Source organism: Meriones unguiculatus, chromosome X (assembly GCF_030254825.1).
Source record: "Meriones unguiculatus strain TT.TT164.6M chromosome X, Bangor_MerUng_6.1, whole genome shotgun sequence".
Taxonomy (NCBI): Eukaryota; Metazoa; Chordata; class Mammalia; order Rodentia; family Muridae; genus Meriones; species Meriones unguiculatus.
Window position 1 is genome coordinate 51044815 of NC_083369.1, and position 27674 is coordinate 51072488.

Consider the following 27674-nt stretch of genomic DNA (forward strand, 5'->3'; position numbering starts at 1 on the left):
AGAACTCTTATGGGAGAGAAATGCTTGGTATGAAAGTGAAAGCAAGAGGACTCCAGAATTCAAAGCCATCAACATTCACAATAAATTGTCAATAATCCCAGCACTCCAATGGTGAGGTCGGAAGCAGAGATAGGCAAATCATCAGAAGCTCTATTACCAGCAAGCCTGGTGTTAAGTAGGACCAAGGGAGACATATAGAATAACAAAGAGAATTTGTCTCCAACAAGGTAGAAAGTGAAGATTGACATGTGGGGTTCTTCTTTGGCATGAATATGTGTCACCTTTCCACATATACACAACTAGGGACATTGCTGGAGTACTTCACAAAGGTCCTCAATTTTTTTTAAACCTATTTATCCTTGAATATTCAGATACCTTTTGTTTAACCTTTTTATCCCAACCATATCTTAATAATCTTATTGATGACTGCAAAATATATATCTTCTCCATCTCCTCTCTTCTGCATTTTTGTTATTTAGACAAATAGTCTATGTTCTTAGACATTTCCCTGCCTCTAATTTTGTAATAATGCTCTTTGGTAAGCCCCTCTAAAACTCAAGTTTGAGCATGTAACATGGCTTCCAGCTACTTTGAATGTACTACCCAATACAGAGGCCATAAGCTGCATTTGCTATTGGACAACTGAATTACAGCTAATCAGAATTAAAGTGCAAAAAAAGGATTTTGTACTAGATTTAAGTTGGTCTCATAAAAAGCAGGTATAGTATATCATTATTTCTAAGTATGTTTTCTTTAATATTTAGGTTCATATTTCAGCTCCTTTACATATCATCTGTGTGATGTATACATTTTCTTATTCCTATCTGAAAATATATAATAAACTTAAAGCATCTAATGCATAGAAGTTAATTATTCTAGCCACATTCCATATATATCCAGATATATACCTACTTTGTTCCTCTTTTCTTTCTTTTGGAAATATTGGGTAATGATTCAAATATGTCATTTATCTTAATATTTATAAAGCATAATCACTCTTTCTCTATTTAATCACTGGGAGCACTTTTACCACTATGTTTTCACCAGATATTGGTACTGAGAACCTCTGTATTTCCTTTTTATTTTTATTCAATATTCTGTCCTAGATAGCTTATTTTAAAATGATAAATAATTATGACACTGAAGAAATTTCAAGTCAAATGAAGAGTAAAGTGATTTTTACATTTTTCTTATCCCATAAGAGAAAATGTCCTGTAATGGATACTGTCTCTTAAAACAAAGAAGGATTTACATTTAACCTTAGGCTGGGATGAGAGATAGTATCTTCTTCCTTATCCTCCATTCTTTTCTTATCCTTCCTACTTGCAAATATCCCATACTTCAAACTCACAAAGGAGCCAACTAGTTTGGGTTCTCTCTAGCAGCTAGGCAATGAGGCATGAGAAGACCCAGGTTCCTATGGATTATATATAACACAGTAATATCCCATCAATTGACACTGTATTATAAATGCTTTTATGAATATCAGGAGTGTGTTTGATAGTCAGAGTTGTGAAAGATTATAGTAAGGCATAGTGTCTTAAATTGTTAAATGTTGTTCTTGTTATGACAACCTTTGAGTACTTTCTTTTTCTGTTACCAATAGTTCTTTCCTATAAGAAAAAAGGCTTTAGGTAGCACCAGCATTCTAAAAAGTAAATGAGATTTTTTTTTTTTTTTTGGCCAGTGTCTCTCAATATAAAATGTGGCCTTTCAGATGATGTGATCACCTTTTCTTTATATAATGTCAGCATTTCAAAATGAGTAAAGGATATGGATTATCTAAGAATTGAATGCAAATGTGTTTTGCAAATCTGCTTTTTAAGGGAATCACAGGTGATGGTTGACCGCTGAAGGTATTAATACAATCAGTATTTAACCTTGTATAGCTCTGCTTCATCAAGTCCTGCCCTGCACATTGATTGCATTAAGCCAGATCAGTGGTTTCTTGCTTAGGAACATCTTACAAGAATCTTAACAGGAAGGCAGCAGTAGCTGATCAGCTACTGTTTATTTGCATACTGAGTGTGTCATCAATAATACAAAAGACAAGGTCTTTAAGTTGAAAGAACAGTAGGATTGGCATGAATTTTGCTTAATGGTGCATAATAAGCAAAGTAGTCTGTGATGCCAGAAACTGACAGGATACATTAAGTTAAAACAGATATATGTCTTTAATTTAAGGGTGTTGTGTAAATCTGACAATTTTTTCTTTTATTTTACTGTAGTTGAACTTTAATTGCTGTAAGATTAATTCTAATTTCTCTCATCCTCCAGAGGGTGATGAGACTGGAGTGATGGATAACCTTCTGCAAGCCTTACAGTCAGGTGCAGCATTCAGAGACCGTAGAAAGCGAATTCCAAGGAATCAAGGTAAGACCCATTCTAGCTTACATAATTTGGTAATATGTGAATGTTATTGCCAAGTTCCTTTTCCAAAAAAGGAACAGTAAACTGTCTCAGAAAGGTGTTTTTTCTCAGTCAGTCTCAGTTCATATGTGGAATCCGAGTAGGCGCCTACATGAAATAAGTTTTCAAGTTTTAACCCTGTAAATGTATCTTAAAATAAATGTGCACTTTGTAAAAATCAATAAATACAGACTCCCACTGTGTTCTATATTAAATATTTTAATTGTTGTTCTATGAGCATGGAGCTTAGGTAGAAGGTGATTAAAAACCATAAACCCAATTAAATCATTAAAGATAACTGACTCAGAATGTTATATTAACTCTTCACTAAGAGGAAATTAAGTCAATGTTGGTTTTTATAGGTGATTTTTGGTTTTCATTGTATGTTATTGTCCATTGTTGTTAATAGTGTGAGAATTGCCATGGTCTTCAAAACTCAGAAAGTACTGTAATAATTCGGGGTTTTTGTTTGTTTGTTTTTAGTAACAGAAAAGGTAATGCTATGAAAACTGGTCTCAGTAGGGAGATGCATAAATATAGCAAGACAAGTGGAATTATACAGTCAACTTTCTCTGTTCAGACCATGTGGTTTTGAGAAATAGCTCCTCTCAGGGTAATCCAGATCACTTTGTCTAATCACTTCCTCCAAGAAGATCGCTTTCTTATAAGTTCTTCTCATATCTTTTTTAATCTAGAAAAAAAGTATGTTGATTTTAATTTTCTCCTTGTATTATAAAGCTAGTTGGAAAATTAATACTAAATGTACAAATGCTATTTAATTTAAATTAGTATAATTTAACTTAAGTAGCCTATGCTCCTCAGAAATGTTCTGTGTTTGGATTTAAACTTATGGTATGTTCGTAGAATAGAGATTGATAGCCATTGAAATTCATCAAATTAAGGGCAAGAGTGGTACTCAATGCTGAGTTATTCATAAATGTTTTGGTTAATGGTGAAATTCATAACTGAAGCCAATGTAAGTTAAACTCACCTTTTTCCCATTTGTGTAAATTTTCTGATTGGGTAATTGTTAATGTTCCATGTTTGTTGTTAATGGAAGGTTTATTGAGATTATCTTAAAGATTTGATTGAGAAGAATCTAGCACTTTAATTAATAGAGCAGACTGCTTTATGTATATAAAGTCATTAAAGGTGCTCCCTAGGAGTTTTGTAAAACATTAAAAAGAATTTTTAAAAGTCTGTGTTTATCCTTAACCATCAGGGAGATGCAAATCAAAATGACCCTGAGATTTCACCTTACACCCATCAAAATGGCTAAAATCAAAATCTCAAATGACAACACATGCTGGAGAGGTTGTGGAGAAAGAGGAACCCTCCTCCATTGCTGGTGGGAATATAAACTGGTACAATCACTTTGGAAGTCAGTCTGGTGCTTTCTCAGACAATTAGGAATAATTAGGACCATGTATGGATATAACCTAGAACCTCTGCTTGGATGTAGCCCGTGGTAGCTCAGTAACCAATTGGTTTCCCATAGTAAGGGGAACAGGGACTATTTCTAACAGGAACTCAATGGCAGGCTCTTTGACCTCTCCACCCCTCAAGGGAAGAGCACTCCTGCTAGGCCACATTGGAGGACTTTGTAGCCAGTCCTGAAGATACCTGATAAAACAGGGTCAGATGAAAGGGGAGGAGGTCCTCCCTAATCAGTAGACTTGGAAAAAGGCAGGGAGGAGATGAGGGAGGGAGAGTAGGATTGGGAGGGAATAAGGGAGCAGGATACAGCTGGGATACAGAGTTCATAAAATGTAACTAATAATAAAAATTAAAATTAAAATTAAAAAAGTCTATGTTTATATATTCATAATAACATTTTACGTAATTTATAGCAGAAGACTAAGAGAAGTACCACAGACACATAGGAGACAGTCATTCCACTATCTTCTGTCTCTCTGTATAAAATGGCAGGAGTTTACATGCTATCAGAGGCTCCTTCCATCCATTAAGAGTAAGAATAACAATCATCGGGAGGGGAGGAGGGAGGGTCTTATGGAGGGATACAAAATGAATAAAGCGTAATTAATAAAATAAAAAAGAATAACAATCAGAGTTGGTAAAAGAAAAACAGAAATACTGTTTAAATCAATATATTTCTCTGTGAAGGAACTGATAAAGTTTATATATGTTATTCTGGGCCATCCAAAAAGGTTTCATGATCTCTTAGTCTGTATATTTTAAACATAGTCATTTGCATAAACCACTCCTTGGTAAGTCTCATACCTCATTCTGATTCCAGAGGGCCTATATGAAACAGAGAGGTAATTCATTCAATGTTTTTCGTTGTTGTTGTGTTTTTGGTTTTGTTTTTTTTTTTGTTTGTTTGTTTATGTTTGATACTCAAGGCAATATAGTATTGTTGGTTGTGAACACCAGGAATATCTTCACAAAAAATGCAATTATATTGATTCTAAGTAATCTAAAGGTTGATGTCTCTTGGTTTGAAGCTAGATTGCATGTATAAACAAAAAAAAAAAAAAAAAAGAAAGAAAGAAAGAAAGAAAAAAACAGCAACAAAAGCCATAGTTCATTTAGTTCTCTGGTAGTCAGTCATGTCTAATAGCAACAGCCAAAGAAGACATTCTGAGTTCAAAAGAAACTAGAGGGGGGTTATAGGGAGGCAAGATGAAAAAGAAAATGAATCATAGGCTAACAATAACAAAAAGTTCCAGTTTGCCTCTTTGTAGAAGCAGAGCTAGGGACTTCTGCAGGTTTCTACCTGTCTTTCATTTCTGAGCTAAATCCCCTTTACCTACCAGTTCATTAGTTTCTTAGTTACTTGGTTTCGTTCCATTCCAATATCACTTTGATTGCTATTCTGAAACTTTCTACCCTTCTACACTGGAATTCTTAGCCCATTGCCATAACTCCTATATCATTATGATAAGATAAAAGCAGAAAAGTAAAATTAGGAAAAATACTAGTTGCCCAAGGAAATAAAAGTTTGAAAAAACAACCCAGGCCCCAAAATGACCATCTCAAAATACAGCCAAATGACCTGAATCACTGAAAATATAGTATTCAGCCATTCTGTGTGTTATTTCCACTGTCATCGCTTACAGACGAAATTGCAGTCAGAATTTACAAAAGCAACAGTGCTTGGGTTATATATCAATACAGGCTGAATAGTTACTCACATCATAGCCTTTGCTGATATCAAGCTCAGGTTAGGAAATGAGCCCTAAATATTCATTAATTTGTTGTACATGTGTTCTGTGAAAAGCACTGTTCTAGATATGATAGAAGATGCAGAAATAATTAAGATAAGATTCCCTTAGTTATAAAACCCTTGTATCTCATATAAAAGATAAAAAGCACAAAAAGACTACAGAATATTGCAAAAAAGATAGTAGGTGTTAAACAAGAGGTGTTAATAACACTATGTGAGTTCAGAGGAAGAAGATAGCATGACTTATTGGATATATCGGAAAAATAATCATAGAAGAATACGTGTTAAAGAATGAGTAGAGGTTTTAGCAGTGGGAGTTGGAGGTGAGGGTGATGGCTGCAGTATAATTAAATGTCATAAAGAAAATCATGGAAGCAAGAAACAGCTAGCCTTTTCACAATAGCAAAGACTATAGTATAGAAGCAAATAGAATATAAAAAGTATAAAGGTATTGAGCTAACTCTGAAAAATAAGTTAATGCCACATTATGAAGTGCTGGAGTCAGAGACTAATGTATTAATATGAAATCATTTAGACAGTAGAGAATCTGTGAATTTTTTTAAGCAATATGAACATTATCAGTGGTATGCATCAGGACATGTAAGTTACAAAAAGGGATACATGAGACAGTCACACACATACATACAAAGAAAGAAAGAAAGAGAAACTTGTTTTTAAGAGCTTTGTATTGACTTTGTAAAGAATATACTGCCTCAGGAGCTGAGGAGATTGGGCTCAGTTAGTAAAGTGCTCTCTGTGCAAGCATGAGGAGTTGTGTTTGGAACCCTAACACACATGTAAAAGGTGGGTGCAGTGGCTTGTGCCTATAAATTTAAAGCTGTAGAGATAGACAGAGGAAGAAATGAGACTTGCTTGTTACACTTGTGCTGTAGCATTCATGCACACTTCCCCATATATAAGCACACAAAATAAATAAGTAAAACATTAAAGATTTTAAAGTAGAAAAGAATGAAACATCCTCTACCCTCTGCACCCCCACCTCCCAAAAAATACATGGAGAAAGTTGAGGACAACACCCAATATTGACCTCTGACCTCCGTACACACACACACACACACACACACACACACACATACACTCACACACACATGTTCTTGTCCAAACATACACCCACACAAATAAAAATTTAAGAGAATGTATTTTCCATACTGTAACAGAATTGAGGAAAAATATTGAAGCTCTAGAAAAATATAGTATGACTTCAACTGTAGAGTTATTAAATGTCTCATTACTGCCATATACAAGGTTAGGTACTGCAACTGTAAAACCAAACCAGATACTTGCCTTGAGGGACTCACATACTTTTTGAGAAAACAAGAATGTCAAGTATGTGATTAAATTTTAATGTAGTCTTTTGTAATAAAGACAGAAATAGTGTATCCATGTGACACAGGAGTCAAAGAAATTTCTTTTAACCTCTATCATTTCTCCTCTGTGTCCAGAGGAAAAAAGTTTTTTCTCAAAGTTTAGTACATAAAAGAATCATCTTGTTTTCTTTTAACAATTAAGTATAGACTTATCAACTAAAAATTTGCTTAATCTTATTTTCATCCTTTTTGTTCTATCCTTTGTTACCATTTATTTATAATATGTTTACACTTCACTTTGGAGAGAATTACCCATCTATAAGCCTAATTTTGAACTAATAAGGTCAAGAATAAGCTTCAGAGGAAAAAAAGACATGAAGAAAGACCTCCCAAGAATGAAACATATACTTAAAATACAAATATGCAACTAAATATTGGCTTTTTTCCCTATTAAATAGCAATTCAAATCTAGATTTGGCTTCTCTGCTCCAGCCAAACCAACAACTTCCTTTCTTGTCCACTGGATATAAACATAACAGGTGTCTCTGAAATAGATATGTAATATAGCTATATAAGACTAGATTTTAATATAGAGTTTTGAGATTAATAAAACTCACCAGAGAAACACTGTGAAGAAATGAAAGAGGAACAGAGTAAATGTGTTTTGAACTACAGAACTACACAGAGCAACCACAAATACTACATTTGAAAAAAAACAAACTCAGAACTTACTCCTATTTTTTATACCTTAACAAGATAAAATGATTAATGAGAACCTGTAATTTATCATTAGAGACTTGATAAAAGATAAGAGGTAATTTCATATACAGAAGAGGATTGTACCAACTCTAAGAGTTTGAGAAAAGTTACTTCTTTTTTTCTGTTTCTTTTTTTTTCTTTATTAATTACACTTTATTCACTTTGTATCCCCCCTGCGGTTCTCTCCCTCCTCCCATCCAAATCCCTCCATTCCTCCACCCTCTGCATGCATGCCCCTCCCCAAGTCCACTGATAGGGGAAGACTTCTTTTCCTTCCTTCTGATCCTAGTCAATTAGGTCTTATCAGGAGTGGCTGCATTGTCTTCTTCTGTGGCCTGGTAATGCTGCTTCCCCCTCAGGGGGAGGTAATTAAAGAGCCAGCCAATCAGTTCATGTCAGAGACAGTCCCTGTTCCTATTACAATGGAACCCACTTGGATACTGAACTGCCATGGGCTACATCTGTGCAGGGAGCTTAGGTTATCTCCATGCATAGTCCTTGGTTGGAATAGCAGTCTCAGGAAAGACCCATGTGCTCAGATTTTTTGGTTCTGTTGTTCTCCTTGTCCTCTCCAGATCTTACTGTTTCCCACTTCTTTTCTAAGATTCCCTGCACTCTGCCCAAATGTTGCCCATAAGTCTCAGCATCTACATTGATTGTCTGCAGGGCAGAGCTTTCCAGAAGTCCTCTGTGTCAGGCTCCTGATTTGTTCCCTCTTTTCTCCTTCTTCTGATGTCTAGCCTCTTTGACTTTCTGGATAGGAATTGAACATTTTAGCAAGAGTCCTCCCTCTTGATTAGTTTCTTTAGGTGTACAGACTTTAGTAGGTTTATCCTATATTATATGTCTATATGAGTGAGTATATACCGTGTGCATCTTTCTGCTTCTGGGATAACTCACTCAGAAGGATCTTTTCCAGATCCCACCATTTACCTGCAAATTTCATGATTTCCTTGTTTTTTATTGCTGAGTAATATTCCATTGTGCACAATTTGTGCATCCATTCCTCCACTGAGGGGCATCTGGGCTGTTTCCAGCTTCTGGTTATTACAAATAAGGCTGCTACAAACATGGTTGAGCAAATGTCCTTATTGTGTACTTGAGAATCTTTTGCATATATGCCTAGGAGTGGTATGGCTGGATCTTGAGGAAGCGCTATTCCTAGTTGTCTGAGAAAGTGCCAGATGGCTTTCCAGAGTACAAGTTTACATTTCCACAAGCAGTGGAGGAGGGTTCCCCTTTCTCCACAACCTCTCCAGCACGTTTTGCTGAAAAGTTACTTCTAAATAAAGCTCACATTTTTCTAGTCCTTCCTGCTTCAAATAAATGCAAAAACCTTTGCTGTCTCCGTCTCCTTCTATACACTCAGCACTTCAGCTATGGAAAGGGGTCTCAGTAGCATTTCTTGAAATTCTCAGGAACTTGTAGTAAGATGTGTGCACTACTCTTTCCTCTGTAACACACATTCCCATGCCTGATACTTGCTCTATCATCTGGGACTATCTCATGCCTTCATGATAACAGAATTCCATGGTTGTCATAGATGAAATGAGGGCAGAATTCCTGTCTCCTGTAATTGTACTCCACTGTTTTACCAAGTACTAATTTGCCCTAAGCCAAAGAGCCATACAGAGCTTTAAAAGAACAACATTCTTTTTAAAGTTACAACCCTTTTCATAAGATGTGATTCCTTAAGTAAGTTCCAAGGACAAGCCTGTGACAGATGCCAAGTAACACTTAGTAGCACCGTCATTCCTTGATAACTAAACACTATGAAAATGCTGTGTTACAGACAGGAGCCTACCATAGAGGGCCTCTGAAAGACTCTACCAACCAGTGTATCAAAGCAGATGCTGAGACGCTTAACCAAACTTTGGGCAGAGTGCAGTGAATCTTATAAAAGAAGGGGGGAATAGTGGGACCTGGAGAGGACAGGAGCTCCACAAAAGGAGCAACAGTACCAAAATATCTGGGCACAGGGGTCCTTTCTGAGACTGCTACTGCAACCAAGGACCAGTCATGGATATTGCTAGAGTCATGTGGAAGCGGTTTCACAAATCACACCATGTGACCTGTTCCACTTGGGATGTTTATTGAGGGAAGGGGAAGGGGTCGCAGAGACCATCTCTTGATGAGGCAGGAGAGAAAAAGAGAGAGAGGAGGAGCCCCAAGTTCTCCCCGAGCATGAGCAGGTAGTTTCTGGTGGTCAGTGGGTAGTCTGGTGACCTCACAGATTCTGGATAACCAGTTCGTCAGGTCCCTTGGGGCTGGCTGTAGAGATGCCTGCTTATGGTTATATCTGTTAGATATAACCTAGAACACCTGTTCAGATGTAGGCCATGGCAGCTCAGAATCCAAATGGGTTCCCTAGTAAGGGGAACAGGGACTGTCTCTGACATGAACTCAGTGGCAGGCTCTTTGACCACCACCCCCTCTGAGGGGGAAGCAGCCTTGCCAGAACAAAGAGGGGGACAATGCAGCCAGCCCTGATGAGACCTGGTAAGCTAGGGTAAGATGGGAGGGGTGGAGGACCTTCCTATCAGTGGACTTGGAGAGAGGAATGGAAGGAGATGAGGGAGCAAAGGTGGGATTGGGAGGGAATGAGGGAGGCGCTACAGATGGGATACAAAGTGAATGAACTGTCATTAATATAAAAAAAATAAAAATATAATAAAAAAGAAAGAAAATGTTGTGTTACTTGTTTTAGTATTGCTAGTTCTAAAGTGCCATTCATTCTTAGCTCTTTCTCAAGATAATCTCTCTCCCATGAAGTTCATTAGTCTCTATTTTATAAACAGTGGAATAGTATATTACCCTACTAAACCATGTTTAGTATGTAGCATACTTATTATCTTCTACTTTATGTTGAAATTTGATAAATAAATTCTGATAAATGCAGCTGTTGTGGGTGATTAATATTTACTATTAATTTATCTTTACTTAAGCAGTGGTTATTCCTAAACCAGCTGTATACCTAAATCACCACACAGAGACTAGGATTTATTTAATTAACCTAGAGCAAACTACTGGGCAATACTTATTTCATTATAAACCTTCAAGCCTGTATAGTTTCCTATCATTCAGATTTCATCCATTATATATGTTTTTAGTCATATCTTAGGTCTGGTTTATCTCTCCTCTGGGTTGAAGTCCTTTCCTGCCCATCCCTGTTCTCTTATTAGTCCCCCTCATTTCCTTCTCCTTCCTTCTGGACCAGAATGTTTTACCCTATTCTCTCCCTTGCTCAGTATTGTGGCTGGTTGTTTAATGATAATGCAGAGAACAAATGGTGACATGTTTACACAATGCAATGTCTGATTGAAACCAGATAGTGGAGTAGAGAAATCAACATTTAAATGAACAAGGGTAAATTGTATTCATTCTAAAAGAACATTATACAAACATGCAGCCAACTACAAAAACAAAAGTATAGCATTTATTCAAATAATTTTTAGTAGTCAGCTACTAGGAACCAGCCAGTAGTATTAGGCTCTTGGAATATATACCTCAAGAGCTTGTGAAGACATTTCAGTTTTACATAACAAGAATTTTAAAAACACTCTAACCTATAATAACACCCTACCAAATTAAAAAAAAAAAAGAAATACCTATCAGAAATCTATTGGTAACGATAAACCTTAAAAATCATTTTAAGAATGTATTGAAGGAGGCTGGAGATATGACTCAGTAGATTAGGAACACTAGCTATTCTTCCAGAGAAACTCGGTTCAATTCCCAGCACTCACATGGCAGCTCACAACAGTCCACAAATCCAGTTACAGGGGATGTGATACCCTCACACATATATACAGGCATAACACCAATGCACACAAAATATATAAGTAAATCATTTTAAAAAAAGGATGTGTTAAAGGATTGGAACAGGGGTTAGGTAGGGATTTCAGGTAGGATTTCAGATTGCTTGAGTCCCAAAGGCTATTAATTTTTAAAACCAAGTGCTTAAGATTTGTTTTTTATCACTACATATGAATTGTAAGATGAAATATATACCTATATTGATTGTATATTTTCTTTTCTTGGTTTTCTTTTATTTCATTTCTCAATGAAAACTATATTTTACTTTTGGGATATATATACATATGTATTGATTAATAAGATTTAGGTTTGCATTAAGGAAGTTACAAAGAAATAATTACTATGTGGTCTATTCTTGACCATTCTTTAACCACTGTGAACACGTTAAGCACAAATCATGTCTGCCTGATTTATATATAAAACTGTTCTAAGCATTCACTAATATGTTCTCTACAGAAATTTCAATCATTTTTGCTTGCCTTTCTCCTAACATAATACAATCATTTATGTTGCACATTTCTTCATTTTTGATCTCTGTAAGGCAGTAGGAGATAAGGTCAATGCAACATGATTTTTATGAGAATATGAATATAGCAGTCATCCTTTATAGTTATTGAAGTATGAGAGAAATTAGGAGAAGCAATAATTATACTGCAATAAATTCCTCTTGTTAGTTTTACATCCATGTCAGCAATTCACCCACAGGCTAACACTGAGGACTTAAACTCACAAGACCACTCACTTATGTATAGAACTTTAATTTGGAAATAAATAGATATAAATGAAGTCAGCCTAGTGTACAGAGTTGTAAATGCAGCTACAAACACTGGCAAAGTATTCATTAGACTGTGCACCTAAAACTTTTAAAAAACCAAATACTTAAAAAAATATTCTAAAGTTAGTGGCTCTGATGATGGACTCATTTCTGTCTGGTTTGGTTTGGTTTGGTTTGGCTTGGCTTGGTTTGGCTTGTTCTGTTCTGTTCTGTTCTGTTCTGTTGACACAGGGTCTGTCTAAGAACTCCCAAACTTTCTGCTTCCACTTCTGTAATGCTAATAATAATATCCTTAGCCATCAGAGAGATGCAGATCAAAATGACCCTGAGATTTCACCTGACACCCACCAGAATGGCTAAGATCAAAAACTCAAGTGACAGCACATGGTGGAGAGGTTGTGGAGAAAGGGGAACCTTCCTCCATTGCTGGTGGGAGTGCAAACTGGTACAACCACTTTGGAAATCAATCTTGTGCTTTCTCAGACAATTAGGAACAGTACTTCCTCAAGATCCAGCTATACCACTCTTAGGCATGTATCCAAAAGAGGCTCAAGTACACAACAAGGACATATGCTCAACCATGTTTGTAGCAGTTTTATTCATAATAGCCAGAACTTGGAAACAACCCAGATGTCTCTCAGTTGAGGAATGGATACAGAAATTGTGGTACTTTTACACAATGGAATATTACTCAGCAATTAAAAACGAGGAAATCATGAAATTTGCAGACAAATGGTGGGACCTAGAAACGATCATCCTGAGTGAAGTATCCCAAAAGCAGAAAGACACACATGGTATATACTCACTCATAAGACCTATAAGAGGATAAATATACTGAAATCTATCCACCTAAAGAAGATAAACAAGAAAGAGGACCCAGGGTAAGATGATCAATCCTCACTTAGAAAGAAAAAGGTGATGGACATTGGATGTAGGAGCAAACAATAATAGGACAGGAGCCTACCACAGAGGGTGAAAGACTCTACCTAGCAGTGTATCAAAGCAGATATTATGACTTATAACCAAACCTCCGGGAGAATACAGGGAATCAAAAAAACGGGGGTTAATATGACCTGGAGAGGACAGGAATTCCACAAGGACCAAATATATCTGGGCACAGGGTTCTTTTATGAGACTGTTTCTCCAAACAAGGACCATGTATGGATGCAAACTAGAGCCCCTGCTCAGATGTAGCATTTGGTAGCTCAGTATCCAAGTGGGTACCCTAATAAGGGGAACAGGGACTGTTTCTGACATAAACTCAATGGCAGGCTCTTTGACTCCTCCCCCCCCCCCCCCCAGGGAGGAGCAGCCCTGCTAGGCCACAGAGTAGGACTTTGCAGCCAGTCCTGAAGACACCTGTTAAACCAGTATCAGATGTAAGGGGAAGAGGTTCTCCCTTATCAGTGGACTTGGAAAGGGGCAGGGAGGAGATAAGGGTGGAAGGAAGGGATTGGGAGGGAAAGAGGGAGTGGGATACAGCAGGGATACAAAGTTAACCAACTGTAACTAATATTATAAAATAAAATAAAAATACTCTCCTGTGTCTCCATGCATAGCTGAGGGAAGCTTTTAAGGTTATAGACAGTGCCAACTTTCTTAAAGATAGAGATGGTGCTATATGTCAAAAACTTCTCCAAGGAATATTATCATATTTTACTTTAGGATGGAAATTTACTTTTAGCCTGTAGTGCCGAACTCATTGTGGTGTATACTCTTGATAACTGCTTATTGAATGCTTACCAATAATAAAAAATGCTAAATCCACCAGAAAGTCTCTTTGATATACCTAAAGTTGTTTCTGAAGTTTGAAATTTATGCACGAAGGAAATAGAAATATAAATCTGCATTGCACTGAATGGAATTTCATGAAAGGGGGGCTTATTTTATGGGGGAACTTGAATGTCCTCTGTATGATACCTTAATATGAACTTTTTAATTGGTAATGTTTAATCTTGAGAAATGAAGAAAAATAATGATGTTCTATTTAAAAAAAATGAATATAGCTATATGCCATTACTCTATATCTATTGTTTTTTAATTTGACTTCTACCTGTTTGTCATCTTCAAATCCCAGTTTGTTCTACAAAATTCTTAATTACCATCAGAAAATAAAATAACAAATGAAAAATATAACAACAGTCACAATCTTTTGTTTTGGCTTTACTATCTTCTTGTTAGTTTTTGCTAATATGCCCTCTAAGACCAAGAAGTAAGCTTCAGAAGTAGTGACCCTTTATAGGTGGCATTAAGTAATTAATTCTGTTTTCAACATTCTCACTAAATTACTCAGGAGAAAAGCCTTTTCTGAAGTTTAAGGGGTTTTAATCTGCTATGTAGGAGCATTCTAAGAATTTGAATTGTTTATCTGAAGGTCTTATAGAATCTAAAATGGTATTTTCCCTGGGAAGGTTTTAACTAGAGATTTTAGATTTAGTGACCTGTTCTTGTTTGTCTAGCATAGATGTGATACACTGTAGGTAGGCAATACAGTACTCTTCTGGGCAGTGAACAAGGGATTTTTTTCATATATTATTTACAACACTGCACTGCTTTCAGAAAAGAAAGGTACATCTTAGACATAAAGGAATGAAAAACAAAACAAAAAGGATATGATTTTCATATAGTTGTTAAGAAAGTTAATACTACTAGCATGAATTTTTTCTGTATTGAAAAATTATAATAAATGTACATCTTTAGTAGACTTATAATGTTAATCAAAACTAAATGTTTACTCTGGTTCCTATAAAGTAATTAATTGATTATCTTCAAATTTGTAGAAATAGCCTAGAGTTAGGCAGCAAGATTCTATATGGATAATCCAGTATGTAAGTTACAAGTTTGAGATGTCAATTGTGTATATCAGTAATACCTTAAGAGACAAGGTCATGAAAATGATGGTGTTTTGTACATACTATTTTTATATTTTATAATTTAACTTTGTCAACTTATCAGCAGATGGGTAAGACCAACCGTAAGCATTATTATGCAAAGAGGAAAAAAATCACATTAAAAATACTTCTACTGTGTATGTGTAGATTCTTATTTTTTGTGTGTGCAAGTTTAAATTAACTCTCATTCACCAACTGTAAGCATTAAAGGCTTCAGGCTAATGGTCCTACTTAGCCTAAGATGGAGGACACGGGACACACTCATACTTAACGACAGGATATAAGAGATTTTTTAGTGATGGGCCCAAAAGAAAATAAATTTAGAAATGCAACTCAAATAGTGAAATTTTAGGTATCCTTATTAGAGAAGAATAGAGAGATCTCTATTAGAAATAATAAAATGTTGAATTCAGGTGGGATATGGTTCAAAAACACATGAAAAAAAATAATGCTCCCATCTGGCAATATGTAATTTTTTTTTCGGTTGCCATAAACAAACAGTGTTGATCAATCTTCATTTCTTATTTAAAATGGAAACTTACTAGTAAAGAAATTTGATGCAAGACACAGAAAAAGCCTTATGGTTAAGCTGAGTGCTGTCTCCACAGATCTGCATATTATGCATATTCTTATGCTTCTATATTCTACTCTTTATGTTTCCTGTGCTTTGGGCTAAAACTTTGGTCTCTTATAGAACATTTGCTTCCTTCTCAGATGCTGTGGTAGAACACTCTGTTCCTCTCATTCTCCCTGTTTCATAAAACCATCCTTTGATCTTCATTTCCTCAATCTGATATTCCATACAATAACTGTGGGTTTAAATAAAATAGGAAATATTGGGGAAATCTAGGTGCATCAGCATTGTTTGTTATTCAGAGCTAGTTTTATTTCTTTTAAGTATTGTCATTTTGTCTTGCGGAAAGAGGTGAGAATGACAATATGAACTGTTTTAAATAAATCCTCTTTTACTTTCTGCAAATTATTCTGATTTTGGTGGCAGGAAAAGGGCAATGAAGGGTGCCTGAAAGTGATAGAGAAAAATTCCTGGGCAGAACTCTTAGCATCTGGCAGTTTTCATATTTTGACCTATGATCACTGGAAATGTTTGTGGCATCTTGTAAATAATTAGACTTTTATTCTATTATATCTGTGATTCTTCTACACATGATTATATTCGTGATAACGGAATAGATGCATATTTTATTCTCTGAAAAATCACAGATACATGCACACCCACTTGCACACACACACACTCCCCACCCTCAAAAGGGAAAGTGTCTGTTCAGTACACATTCATTTATGGGTTGGCAGATATTCATATATTCAGTGAAAAGAAAGAAGTTCTAGATTTCAATGACCTGGTGGGTAGATTTATTATATTAATTTTGTTTCTCACAAGTCATCCAAAGAGAATGGCAATTCCTACTGAAATAGGTCATAATTAATTTTCCTATTCTAAGGAGAAGTCTTTATTACTAGGTATATGAAACAAAATTTGTAAAATGCATGCCTCTTATAAGATAATTAATGTTCAGATTTTTCTGATATTTGAAAAACATACTTTTTTATTTCTTTTACCTTTTTCTCCTCTTCCTCCTTAATGTAAATGCTAAATTTAGTTATAGTAAGACTCTGCAGGGTGTATATATTTGTTCACCTAAACCAGCATGATTCTGAAAAAGTACTGTCTTTAATTGTGATTGTGTTAAATAAAATTATGTAAGAAATATTTTAATAATGTATGACTTTGGTTTATCATGCTATTTATTTTAGTTCTTGACCATTGGATAGCTTTTGTCCTCCTACTTCACTGGGTTATAAAAGTTAATTGTGACTTTAAAAATATGTTTTTAAACACAAAAGAGGTTTAATTTTGAAGTGTGCCATTTTATGGCTTCTTCTTTGCGGGGGGGGGGGAAGTATAATTTGTGATATGTGTCCTGGCATAATTGCAGATAAAGAGCAGTGTAGGGGTAAAATTCATCACTGTTTAACACTTCCTGTGTATCCAAAGCTGTTTTGTACCAATTAGCTATGACCTTTTCTTCTAGCCTTGGGGTGGGAGATTATTGGAGGCAAGCATTTCTGAATTATTTTCTTTCTAATATTAGTTTAAGCAAATTTTCTTGCAGAGCTCTTCTTTGATATTATTTTGTTTCCCTTTAGCTGCATCTTTACACTAATCTGCTAAATCTTTCACAGAGGAATTAAACATTATGTTTCTAGAAACATTAATGACTTGTGCCCTGGGCTGGAGAAGTAGTTCAGAAGTTCAGAGTACTGGCTATTCTTTCAAAGGTCCCGAGTTCAATTCCCAGCAACCACATAGTGGCTTATAATCATCTGTAATGAGATCTGGTGCCTTCTTCTGGCATTTAGGCACACATTCAGGCAGAACATTGTGTACATAATAAATAAAATAAATCTAAAAAACAAACAAACAAACAAAAAAAACAAAAACTGTGCTCTTTTCTAAGTGTCCTACTTCAGAAATAAATATTGCAGCTGTAGTATTTTTACATGCCATCATTCCTTCTTGCCATGGAAGTTTGAGCTTTAAGGTAGATGCTAGTACTTTTTATTGCTGGATGAGGTCTCTGAGATGTGGACTTTCTAAATGATGCAAAAGTCTCAGTGAAGTGTAGAAGACTATACAGCTTCTTTGTCACCTTAATTCATCTTAGCAACAGCTCTTTGGAATAAGAGAGTCAGGGCAGGAGTAGATAAATGAATAACAGCAAATCAGTCTTTCCAGGGTCTCTGTGAATACCACTGAAGTACTGTCACTGTTACACATGATGTGCACTATTAAATCTGAAAATTGCAATGGGAAAGACCAAACCCATAGTTGTCTAATTAAGCAAGCTTTACTTAACAGTGGCCAGGAAGAAGGACACTAGCCAGGACCTTACCCTGGAGTCCCAGAGAATGATGCTGAATTATGTAAGTTAAGTGATTATAAAGGCAGAAACCATGAGGCTGTAGTACTGTCCGCTGTTATTCAATCAGAGGTAAGTATACATCCTGATGTCCTTCCTGCTTACATTCCTCCACTCTATCTGTGATCAAGCACATCCTGGGCAGTTGGAGCAACCAGCCCTGTTTATAGAAATGAAGACACATGTGACTTGTTATCTTACATTACCAGCCCCCTAGCATTCCAGGAAGTTATCTGTCCTTGGGCAAGTAGGGCTAACCAAATAACTTTAGCCCTTACAATGCATTCAGTATACTATAGAAGTTGACAGTGTTCTATAGAGAAAACTCTGCATGTGATAAAATACCAAAAACAGAGGTAAAGCAAACCATTGTCACTAAAAAATATATACTTTTGATTAGAAAACAGTATAAGCAAATGAAAAAGTGTTTTTATTAGACTTTCATTTGAGACAGGGAGTACCAGGGCCAGATTGAGGCTTGTGTTTTCTGTGGTGCTTCCTCTTTTTCTCACCATACCTATTATTTTTTTTGTCTTAATTTAAACAACACAAAGTATATGAAATGGCCACTGCTTCTGAAGTTCACTTGTTAGAGGTGTAAGTCTTATTGAGAAGAAAGTAATTTTCAAAGATGTTTATATGAAAAATAAGTCCCATTCAAAAATGGAAAGCAAACTTGACTAATTTAAATTTGACATTTAATTTGAAATCTTTTGTGCATTTTCTTCTGAAAGCTATTACCACTTGTTAAATTTGAATAAGAGAGAACAAAACAGACATAGTAGAGTATTACTTCTTCACTAGCTTTAAATTAATTTTCGATTACAGATGACATCTTCATTATAAAAGTGAGGAATTCAATATGCACTCCAAAGTGTTCTCTTCTAGCCCCTTTAATAATGTCAAGACGGCATGAGAAGAACAAAGGAAATAATATTTTTATCATATAAATGTTACTTTTCTAAAGGAGCATGAAGTTAATCCCCCCATTTATGACTTTTTGTGTCTCAATTACAACAGAATTTACAAACGTAACATATCACTGGATATATGTATGTTTATGAAAATAGAAATCATACTTTAAAATTGGGTTATAAATCATGAACAGTTTTTGTGGTTTGCACTTTTAGAAATAAGCTTGTGAAATTTTATGAATATATGAATTGGGACACAAATCTTTCTTATGCTAGCACTCATTATAATTGACATTTAACACTGGTGCAAACTAACAGTTGGAACATCTCACAGTTTTTTACTTGTATTTGTAGCCATCTGTGTCAGCTATCCAAGTGGTAAAATAATAATCAAAAGTCTGATATCATAATATAATACCTATTGTGCTCAACATATCTTTTATTCCTTGACATTAAATGTCTCTGTTGCCTTCCTATTTACTCTCAAACCTATATTACCCATTCCTGATCCTATTTAACTGCAGTTATTAGTCCTTTGACAGTGCTGACTGCTATTGACAGGAACATTTAATTTGTTCAATTTCCTTACATTTGCTATGTTAATTTTTTTTTACTTTAGGGTTTTCTAATATATGATTTGTGCTTAAAAAAGAAAAGCCCTCTACTAATATTCAGTTATATCACCTATGTACTATAGTTGTCCCAGATATAATAGGAAGAGATAAAGAAGGGATCACAGATAATAAATTTTTCCTGTTTTCCCCATAAATTTATTACTTCAAGCTTTAAGTCTCAGCTTTTATTGATAAATATAAATACGAGTTATGTAAGAAAAGTCTGGGCCTATTTATAATAGCTTTCAAGTATGATTTTAGTCATTGCTAAAGCCAAACCACTTCATAAATAGTCCTGAGTCAATCTGAAAACAGGTATTTGTTACTTAGTCTGTTTACATTGCATAAAAACATAAAATGCAGTCTACTTTATGATTTTTGTAATTAAAGTAATAAAAGTAAATAATATTTTCCAGTTACCTATCAGGTATACATATACTTTATTTTGTGAAGCAACTGATGGTAATTCAAAACTAAGTTTCTTGTGGAGCAAGGGAGGAGGAAAGTAATGATTTCAATCGCTTATGAGGCTTTTAGCAAAACAATCCCTGTTATAATCCTAGATCTGAATAAATCCCCACTCAAAGTCAAGCAAGGAGTGAGATCTATTGCAGAAAAAATAAAGTGGGAGGGAGAAATACTATCTGAATGTGTCTCTCCATGGTCCTGTCTCCAGGATTCCACTCTTCCATAGCATAGCACCTCTCACCATTGTTCTAAAAATTCTCAACATTAAATGCTGTCATATGTCTTGCATTCTATTTCAGAAGACCATTTCTTCAGTTTCAGCTGGCTATGTTATTTGACGTGTACTCTCTTCTGTATTTTGTCGCATAGTTAAGCGTAAGAAACAGCTGTACTTGTTGTAGTAGTTGTTAAGAGCATCAAACAATTACTAAGCATTATGTGAGTATCAGTTCAAGTTTCTTGAGAGCTGTGTTTTCTAGAATGATAGTAAATAAACATTAGCCTTTTAAAGTGAAAAAAAATTTATGTTATTATTCAAATTCTACATTGCCTATAAATGCATAGTGGCTATTTGATATTTTTATTTTAATAAAACTTGAAAATAACACACCCTTTAGTGAGCACATCTATATCTGTATTTTAATGTTGCTAGAACTTACACAAGGATTTTGAATTAAAAAATCTAAGATGGTACTATAAAATCATGTTATGTGGCTTAGTTTTATAATAGGGCAACCCTAAGGAGTATTCACTGCATGACTTAAGTTAGTATGTAGGCAGTCTTTAATATACAACGTGCTTGACAAAGTGGTAATATGCTTCGTGAGTTTTTTTTAAAGTATGTGAGGTGAGGATTTTAATTGTATAAGATTCCCTGAAAAACAGGCTTGATAAAAGCAATATTATTATATGTCTAGATATGTAGCTTTCTTGGTCTCTGATAAGAATACTGCATACAATTCCAGAATGTTTCTAATCCTCCCCTTCTGCTCTTTCAGGTCAGAGACTTTGTGAGTTTGTAGACTCTCCTTTCCTGCAGTGTCAGCCCTGATCTCATCAACTTCACTGTGTCTTTTCTTTCTCTTTCCACTTACCAGGAAAACCTGACCACTCCTATGTCCTTCAATTTTACTGGAGGCTATAATTATAGTCTGTATCTTTATTAACATTATCATGGTGAGCTTTTCTCTGGTAGTACAACACAGTAAGTTGCGATGTCCCTCAACTGAGGAATGGATACAAAAATTGTGGTACATTTACACAGTAGAATAGCATCTTTCATTAAGATGCACAGAGTGGCAGCTTTAAGTCAGAGGATAAGCATCCACATTTGCTGAGAGAAGAAAGGGGAGTTTGTAAGCTTAAATGAAAAGAAAAACTGAAAGCCTCTAGTGATCTACCATTGTTATTCCACATAATTTGAACTCCACCAACCCATCCACACAAAGAAGTAAGAATTGACAGTGAAACTTGTAAATCCTTACACTGCTAGGACCTTTCCATACTTTAACAAATGAATCCATATCAAAAATAAAAATTCCATTTCCTGGTTGTTTTTCTGTGGATGTCATAAGTGCAATGAATAAAAGCAACTTGGGGAAGAATAAGTTTACTGGACTTACAGGTTACAGTCTATCATTGAGTGAAGTCACAGTAGGACCTCAAGATAGGAACCTGAATGCAGGAAGAAAACAATGGAAAAACACTGCTTTAGTAGCTTGCTCAACTACCTTTTATATACTGCCTAGGCCTGTCTGCCTAACGATGGTATCACCCAGAGAATGTTGGGCCCTCCTACATTGACCAGCAGTTAAGGAAATGCTCCAAAGACATGCAAACATGCCAATCTGATCTAGATTGTTCTTCAGTTGTAGTTCCCTCTTCCTCCATGACTCTAAGTTATCAAATTGACAATAAAAACTAATCAGTGCACCTTGTTTATGTAACTACATGTACAAACGTCACTTGTCTCTTGACAGTTCAACGTTGTAAGCAAATGGAACACTTAACTACAAGACAGGCATTGTAGTATAAAAGAAAACAGGAAGTTGGAGGATATAGAGATAATCCAGTGTTTAACATTGGAGTTTGAGGTGAAATTCAAGTGGAGTTTCTATGATGTGATAGTTCTAATGAGAATGGAATTGTCTGAGGATTAGGAGGTATGTCACTAGAGGCCAGTTTGAGGTTTCAAAAGACTCACAAAAGTCCCACATTTGGTTAGGGATGAAGATATATGCTTTCAGCTGTTCCTTTGTTTCAACATCATGGATTCTGGCCCTCTAAAGCCATAAGCCAAATGAAACATTTTCTCTTAAGTTGCCTTGGTCATGGTGTTTTATCACAGTCATAGTTAGAATTTGATGTCATATGCATTTTGTTATGATAGTTTTAAAGTTTTTATGAATATAGGTAAATCTTGTTGATTTCCTTTGTATCTATACATGACTGCAATAATAATCATCAGTAAAAGTTAAGCCAGAAATGCAACAAATATTACATATTCTTTCAATACAGAATAAGTCTGATATAGAAAAAATCTTATTTTAAAGTTACCCTTCACCTACACCCCAAGTTTTAAATAATTATAATGAAACTTAAAGGTTTTTTTGTTCCATTACAAGTATACAATCTTATAGAAACAGTACCTATACCTGGATTTCATGTTCTACCTTAATACATGTGTATATGACTATTGCTAAAACAAAATGTTTTATTGGTGTGACTAAGGTATAATATAACACTAAAACTTTAGTAAGAAAATGGCAGTTATATTTCTCTCATTATTTTTCAATCTAGGAGAAACTTTTAAATATAGCATAACTATTTTTGTTTGATAGTAGCTCTATAAGCTTTAACTAGAAGTAGACCACAGAAGCAATATTTCTTTCTTTAATACAGAACTCAATATAACTGAGGACACATCTAAGAAGCACAAGATGTTTATCCTTCTAATAGTTTCTCCATAAAGATTTTCATGAGCTGTGTTTTAAGTATCCATCATTAGAGACAAATGTATTTTAAGCCTTGTGATTAGAGGGCTCATAGCCATCAAACTGTGTTGAGAGCAGAAACATAATATTAATATTTAAGCTTTCCATTTACATTCATGAAACCTATGAACAGAAGCTATTAGGTTTCTAGGGATTGTATTGAAATGGCAAATTCAGCCTGAATATTAAGCCTTGATGTTTTTAACTGAGTTGTCTAGTGTTAGGCCATCGTGAGAAATGGCTCTGAATGGATTCTTATTCTTCAGTTCTAGAAGTACTTGATCTCTTTATCTTTGAATTTGAATATATATTACTGTGAAGAGGAATGATGCTACATGAACATGAACACTTTGAAAACTACAATTTTGTCAGTGACCCATTTCAGAACAGTTGTATTAAAATAATTCGCTTTAGTTTCATTTTCTAAAAATTAAAACAAAACATGAAGAAAATAGGTTTTGGAAGTTTTCTGAGTCACGCTTATGAAAAATCATAGTAAAGGTTCTTCTGTACATGAAACATACTATACCTTCAATAAAGTCTGCTTGAGTGAATGATTGAATTCTCTAAGATGATATACACTTTATTTTATTAATTACATGATCTTCTTTCCCTCCTGAATAACTAGAAGTATTTTACTAATGTAATGTTCTATTCTAAAATATCTTGCATTATAAAAATGATGCACTTTCAATACAGAAAATTTAGAAACACATAAAATATACAAAGACAAATGTCTGTATTCTCAACATTCAAAAGCAACTTTTAGTTTAACCTTTTAGTTTATTTCTGTCTACCGTGTATTGCTATGCATATTTTATTATTCAGACTATACTGTACCCTACTATTATGTACCTATGATTTACTTAACTTTGTAAACCTTTTGACACATTAGTGGATCTCATTTTATGTCTGCTTTTGAATAGTTGCATATTGTTATAATGGATAAATAAATATATGATTATTCACATCTTCTGCTCCTTAATTTTAACATTGAATGTTTTTCTATTTTTTGCTACTATAAATAATGCTATTATAAACATTTTTGAATGTATAATGCATATACTCATAAATCAGGACAACTCCATCTTCAAATGGTTTCATAAAAGTAAATAAAGTAAAATAAGAATTATATACTGTTCACCAGATCCACAGCCATGATTTTCTGAAGCTATCACAGAGCATAAATTATGCAATTGATTTTATTTATTTATGTGTATGTATCTTACATATACATGCACATATAAATTTATCAATCTTTCTAATATATGTACATACATATATATTGACTGTTTGACCTTACCACAAAGAAAAAGAGGGTTTTGTTATGAACAAAAAACAACAATAAGATATATATTAGGCTGATTCATATAAAATTGTAGACCTTTTTACCTACAAAAACTTATTTTTACAAATTTTACATAGCATAATATAGTATGTATTCATATTTTATATGTATATACTTTGTATATATATGTATATATATATCTATTATATATATATATATATACTCTAGAAAGATGCCAGGTAAGATGCATATATCAGATTTACATTAGATTTCAGCACAATATCACTTAAGTGGTCTGAAACCCCCCTAATCCATCAGCTATTCATATCTGGAAATTTTGTTTGTCTTGTCATAATTCAACAACCTATCTGAAAGGAATAAAAACAAAAGTGTTTCATAAAGGTCAAAAGGAATATGATGAAGTCATTTAACAACATGTAGATTTTCATTGGAAAAGAGCCTTCTCAGTGACTAGCAACAATTCTCTCTTTTCTTATGTTATACACAGTACTATCAAATATGATTTTTTTTCTTCATCTTGCAAATGGGAAGATATTTTCCAGCATTGGAAGGTAAAAGAAGATTTTTACATCTATTGGCAGAACTAAAAAGCAATAGCTAATATTGCTATAACTAAAATATACAACATGAATTAATTAATATATAACATGAATTAAGTATCAAAGAGGGAAGTTGAGGCAAGGGGATAATGGCTTCAGGACAGCTTAAGGCTACACAGTGAATAAAGGGAACTGATGGGGCATAAAAGTCCCTTATCTTAAAATGATGACCAATTATGGAAGTTAGCATGGGGATTTCTCAAAAACCTAGACAAATAGCTGTATTTGCATTTCCAAGTTCACTGCTGCTCTTAGAATCAGGCTAGATGCTCCTTAGCTGATGAAGAAATAATAAAAATATGGTACATATATACAATGGTATTTTATTCAGCTATAAAAAATGAAATTATGAAAATTTCAGGAAATGGCTGGGACTAGAAATTACCACATTAAATGAGGTAACCTCTCATAAATAGTTTCTAGCTTCTAATTTTTAATGTATGTAAATACATTATAATGTATGTAAATACATATACAAGTGTCAATAGAAACTAGGAAAGGAGAAAAGGGTTCAGGAAAAGGGGAAAAGAGGTTTTAAGGAAGGATAGTAGGAAGGCTAATAATATAATATAAAAGTGAAGAGGAAATACTGGGAGTGAAAAAGTGCAGATGGAACTAGAGAAAGGAGGAGATGGGAAAAAGATCATCAGGATTTAAGTGTGTATGAAAATGCAATAAGGATTCTAGGTTATATCCATACATGGTCCTTGGTTGGAGAAACAGTCTCATAAAAGACCCCTGTGTCTTGTGGAGCTCCTCTCCTCTCCATGTCATACTAACTCCCACTTCTTTCATATTATTCCTTGCACTCTCCCCAACATTTGGTTATGAGTCTCAGCATCTGCTTTGATACACTTCTAGGTAGAGTCTTTCAGAGGCCCTCTGTGGGAGGCTCCTATCCTGTTACTTGTTTTCTCCTACTCCAAAGTCCATCCCATTTGTCTTTTTAAGTGAGGATTGATCATCTTACCCTGGGTCCTCCTTCTTGTTTAGCTTCTTTAGGTGTACAGATTTTAGTATATTTATTCTCTCTCTCTCTCTCTCTCTCTCTCTCTCTCTCTATATATATATATATATATATATATATATATATATATAATTATTTACACTTTATTCACTTTGTATACCCCCATAAGCTCCTCCCTCCTCCCCTCCCTGTCCCACCCTCCCTAGCCCTTCTTCATGCATGCCCCTCCCCAAGTCCACTGATAGGGGAGGTCCTCCTCTCCTTCCTCATGATCTTAGTCTATCAGATCACATCAGGAGTGGCTGCATTGTCATCTGTGGCCTGGTAGGACTGCTCTCTCCTCAGGCGGAGGTGATCAAAGAGCAGTCCTATCAGATTGTGTCAGAGTCAGTCCCTCTTCCCATTACTATGTAACCCACTTAGACACTAAATTGCCATGGATTAAATCTGCACAGGGGATCTAGGTTATCTCCATGCCTGGTACTTGGTTGGAGTATGGGTCTCTGGGAAGACCCCTGTGTTCAAATCTTCCTAGTTCTGTTGCTCTCCTTGTGGGGTTCCTGTCCTCTCCATAACCTACTATTTCCCACTTCTTACATAAGATTCCATGCACTCTGCCCAACAGTTGGTCATAAAGTCTCAGCCGCTTTGATAGTCTGCAGGGCAGAGCCTTTCACAGGCCCTCTGTGGCAGGCTCCTAGGTTGTTTCCTGCTTTCTTCTTCTCCTGATGTCCATCCTCTTTGCCTTTCGGGATGGGGATTGAGCGTTTTAGTCAGAGTCCTCTCTCTTGATTAGTTTCTTTAGATGGACAGATTTTAGGTTTATCCTATAAGTCTATATGAGTGAGTATATACTGTGTGTGTGTTTCTGCTTCTGGGACAGCTCACTCAGTATGATCCTTTCCAGGTCCCACCATTTACCTGAAAATTTCATGATTTCCTTATTTTTCATTGCAGAGTTTATCTTATTTTTTTAATTTTTATTAATTATACTTTATTCAATTTGTATCCCCCCTAAGCCCCTCCCTCCACCCCTTCCAATCCCACCTTTCTTCCCACTTCCCCACGCATGCCCCTCCCCAAGTCCACTGATAGGGGAGGTCTTCCTCTCCTTTCTGATCCTAGTCTATCAGATCTCATCAGGAGTGGCTGCATTGTCTTCCTCTGTGGCCTGATAAGGCTGCTCCCCTCTCAGGGGGAGGTGATCAAAGAGCAGGCCAATCAGTTTATGTCAGAGGCAGTCCCTGTTTTCATTACTATGGAATCCATTTGAACACTGAATTGCCATGGGCTACATCTGTGCAGGGGTTCTAGGTTATCTCCATGTATGGTCCTTGGTTGGTGTATGAGTCTCAGGAAAGACCCCTGTGCTCAGATTTTTGGGTTCTATTGCTCTCCTTGTGGAACTCCTGTCCTTTCCAGATCTTACTATTTCCCACTTCTTTCCTAAGATTCCATGCACTCTGTCCAACAGTTGGCCATAAGTCTCAGCATCTGCTTTGATAGTCTGCAGGGCAGAGCCTTTCAGAGACCCTCTGTGGCAGGCTCCTAACTTGTTTCCTGTTTTCTTCTTCTTCTGATGTCCATCTTCTTTGCCTTTCTGGATGGGCATTGAACATTATAGCCAGAGTCCTCCCTCTTGATTAGTTTCTTTAAGTGTACAGATTGTAGTAGGTTTATCCTATATTATATGAGTGATTATACCG

At 35.3% G+C, this 27674-nt stretch overlaps 1 protein-coding gene across 7 annotated transcripts in view; it reads left to right on the top strand.

The window, feature by feature from the left end:
* Diaph2 (diaphanous related formin 2) overlaps positions 1-27674 on the top strand; it is a 980694-nt gene that overhangs the window by 796281 nt on the left and 156739 nt on the right. For all 7 annotated transcript variants that reach the window (XM_060375359.1, XM_060375356.1, XM_060375358.1 and 4 more), the window contains one exon: positions 2278-2373. In XM_060375359.1, coding sequence (XP_060231342.1) covers positions 2278-2373 — 96 coding nt within the window. The remainder of the gene's footprint in view (positions 1-2277; positions 2374-27674) is intronic.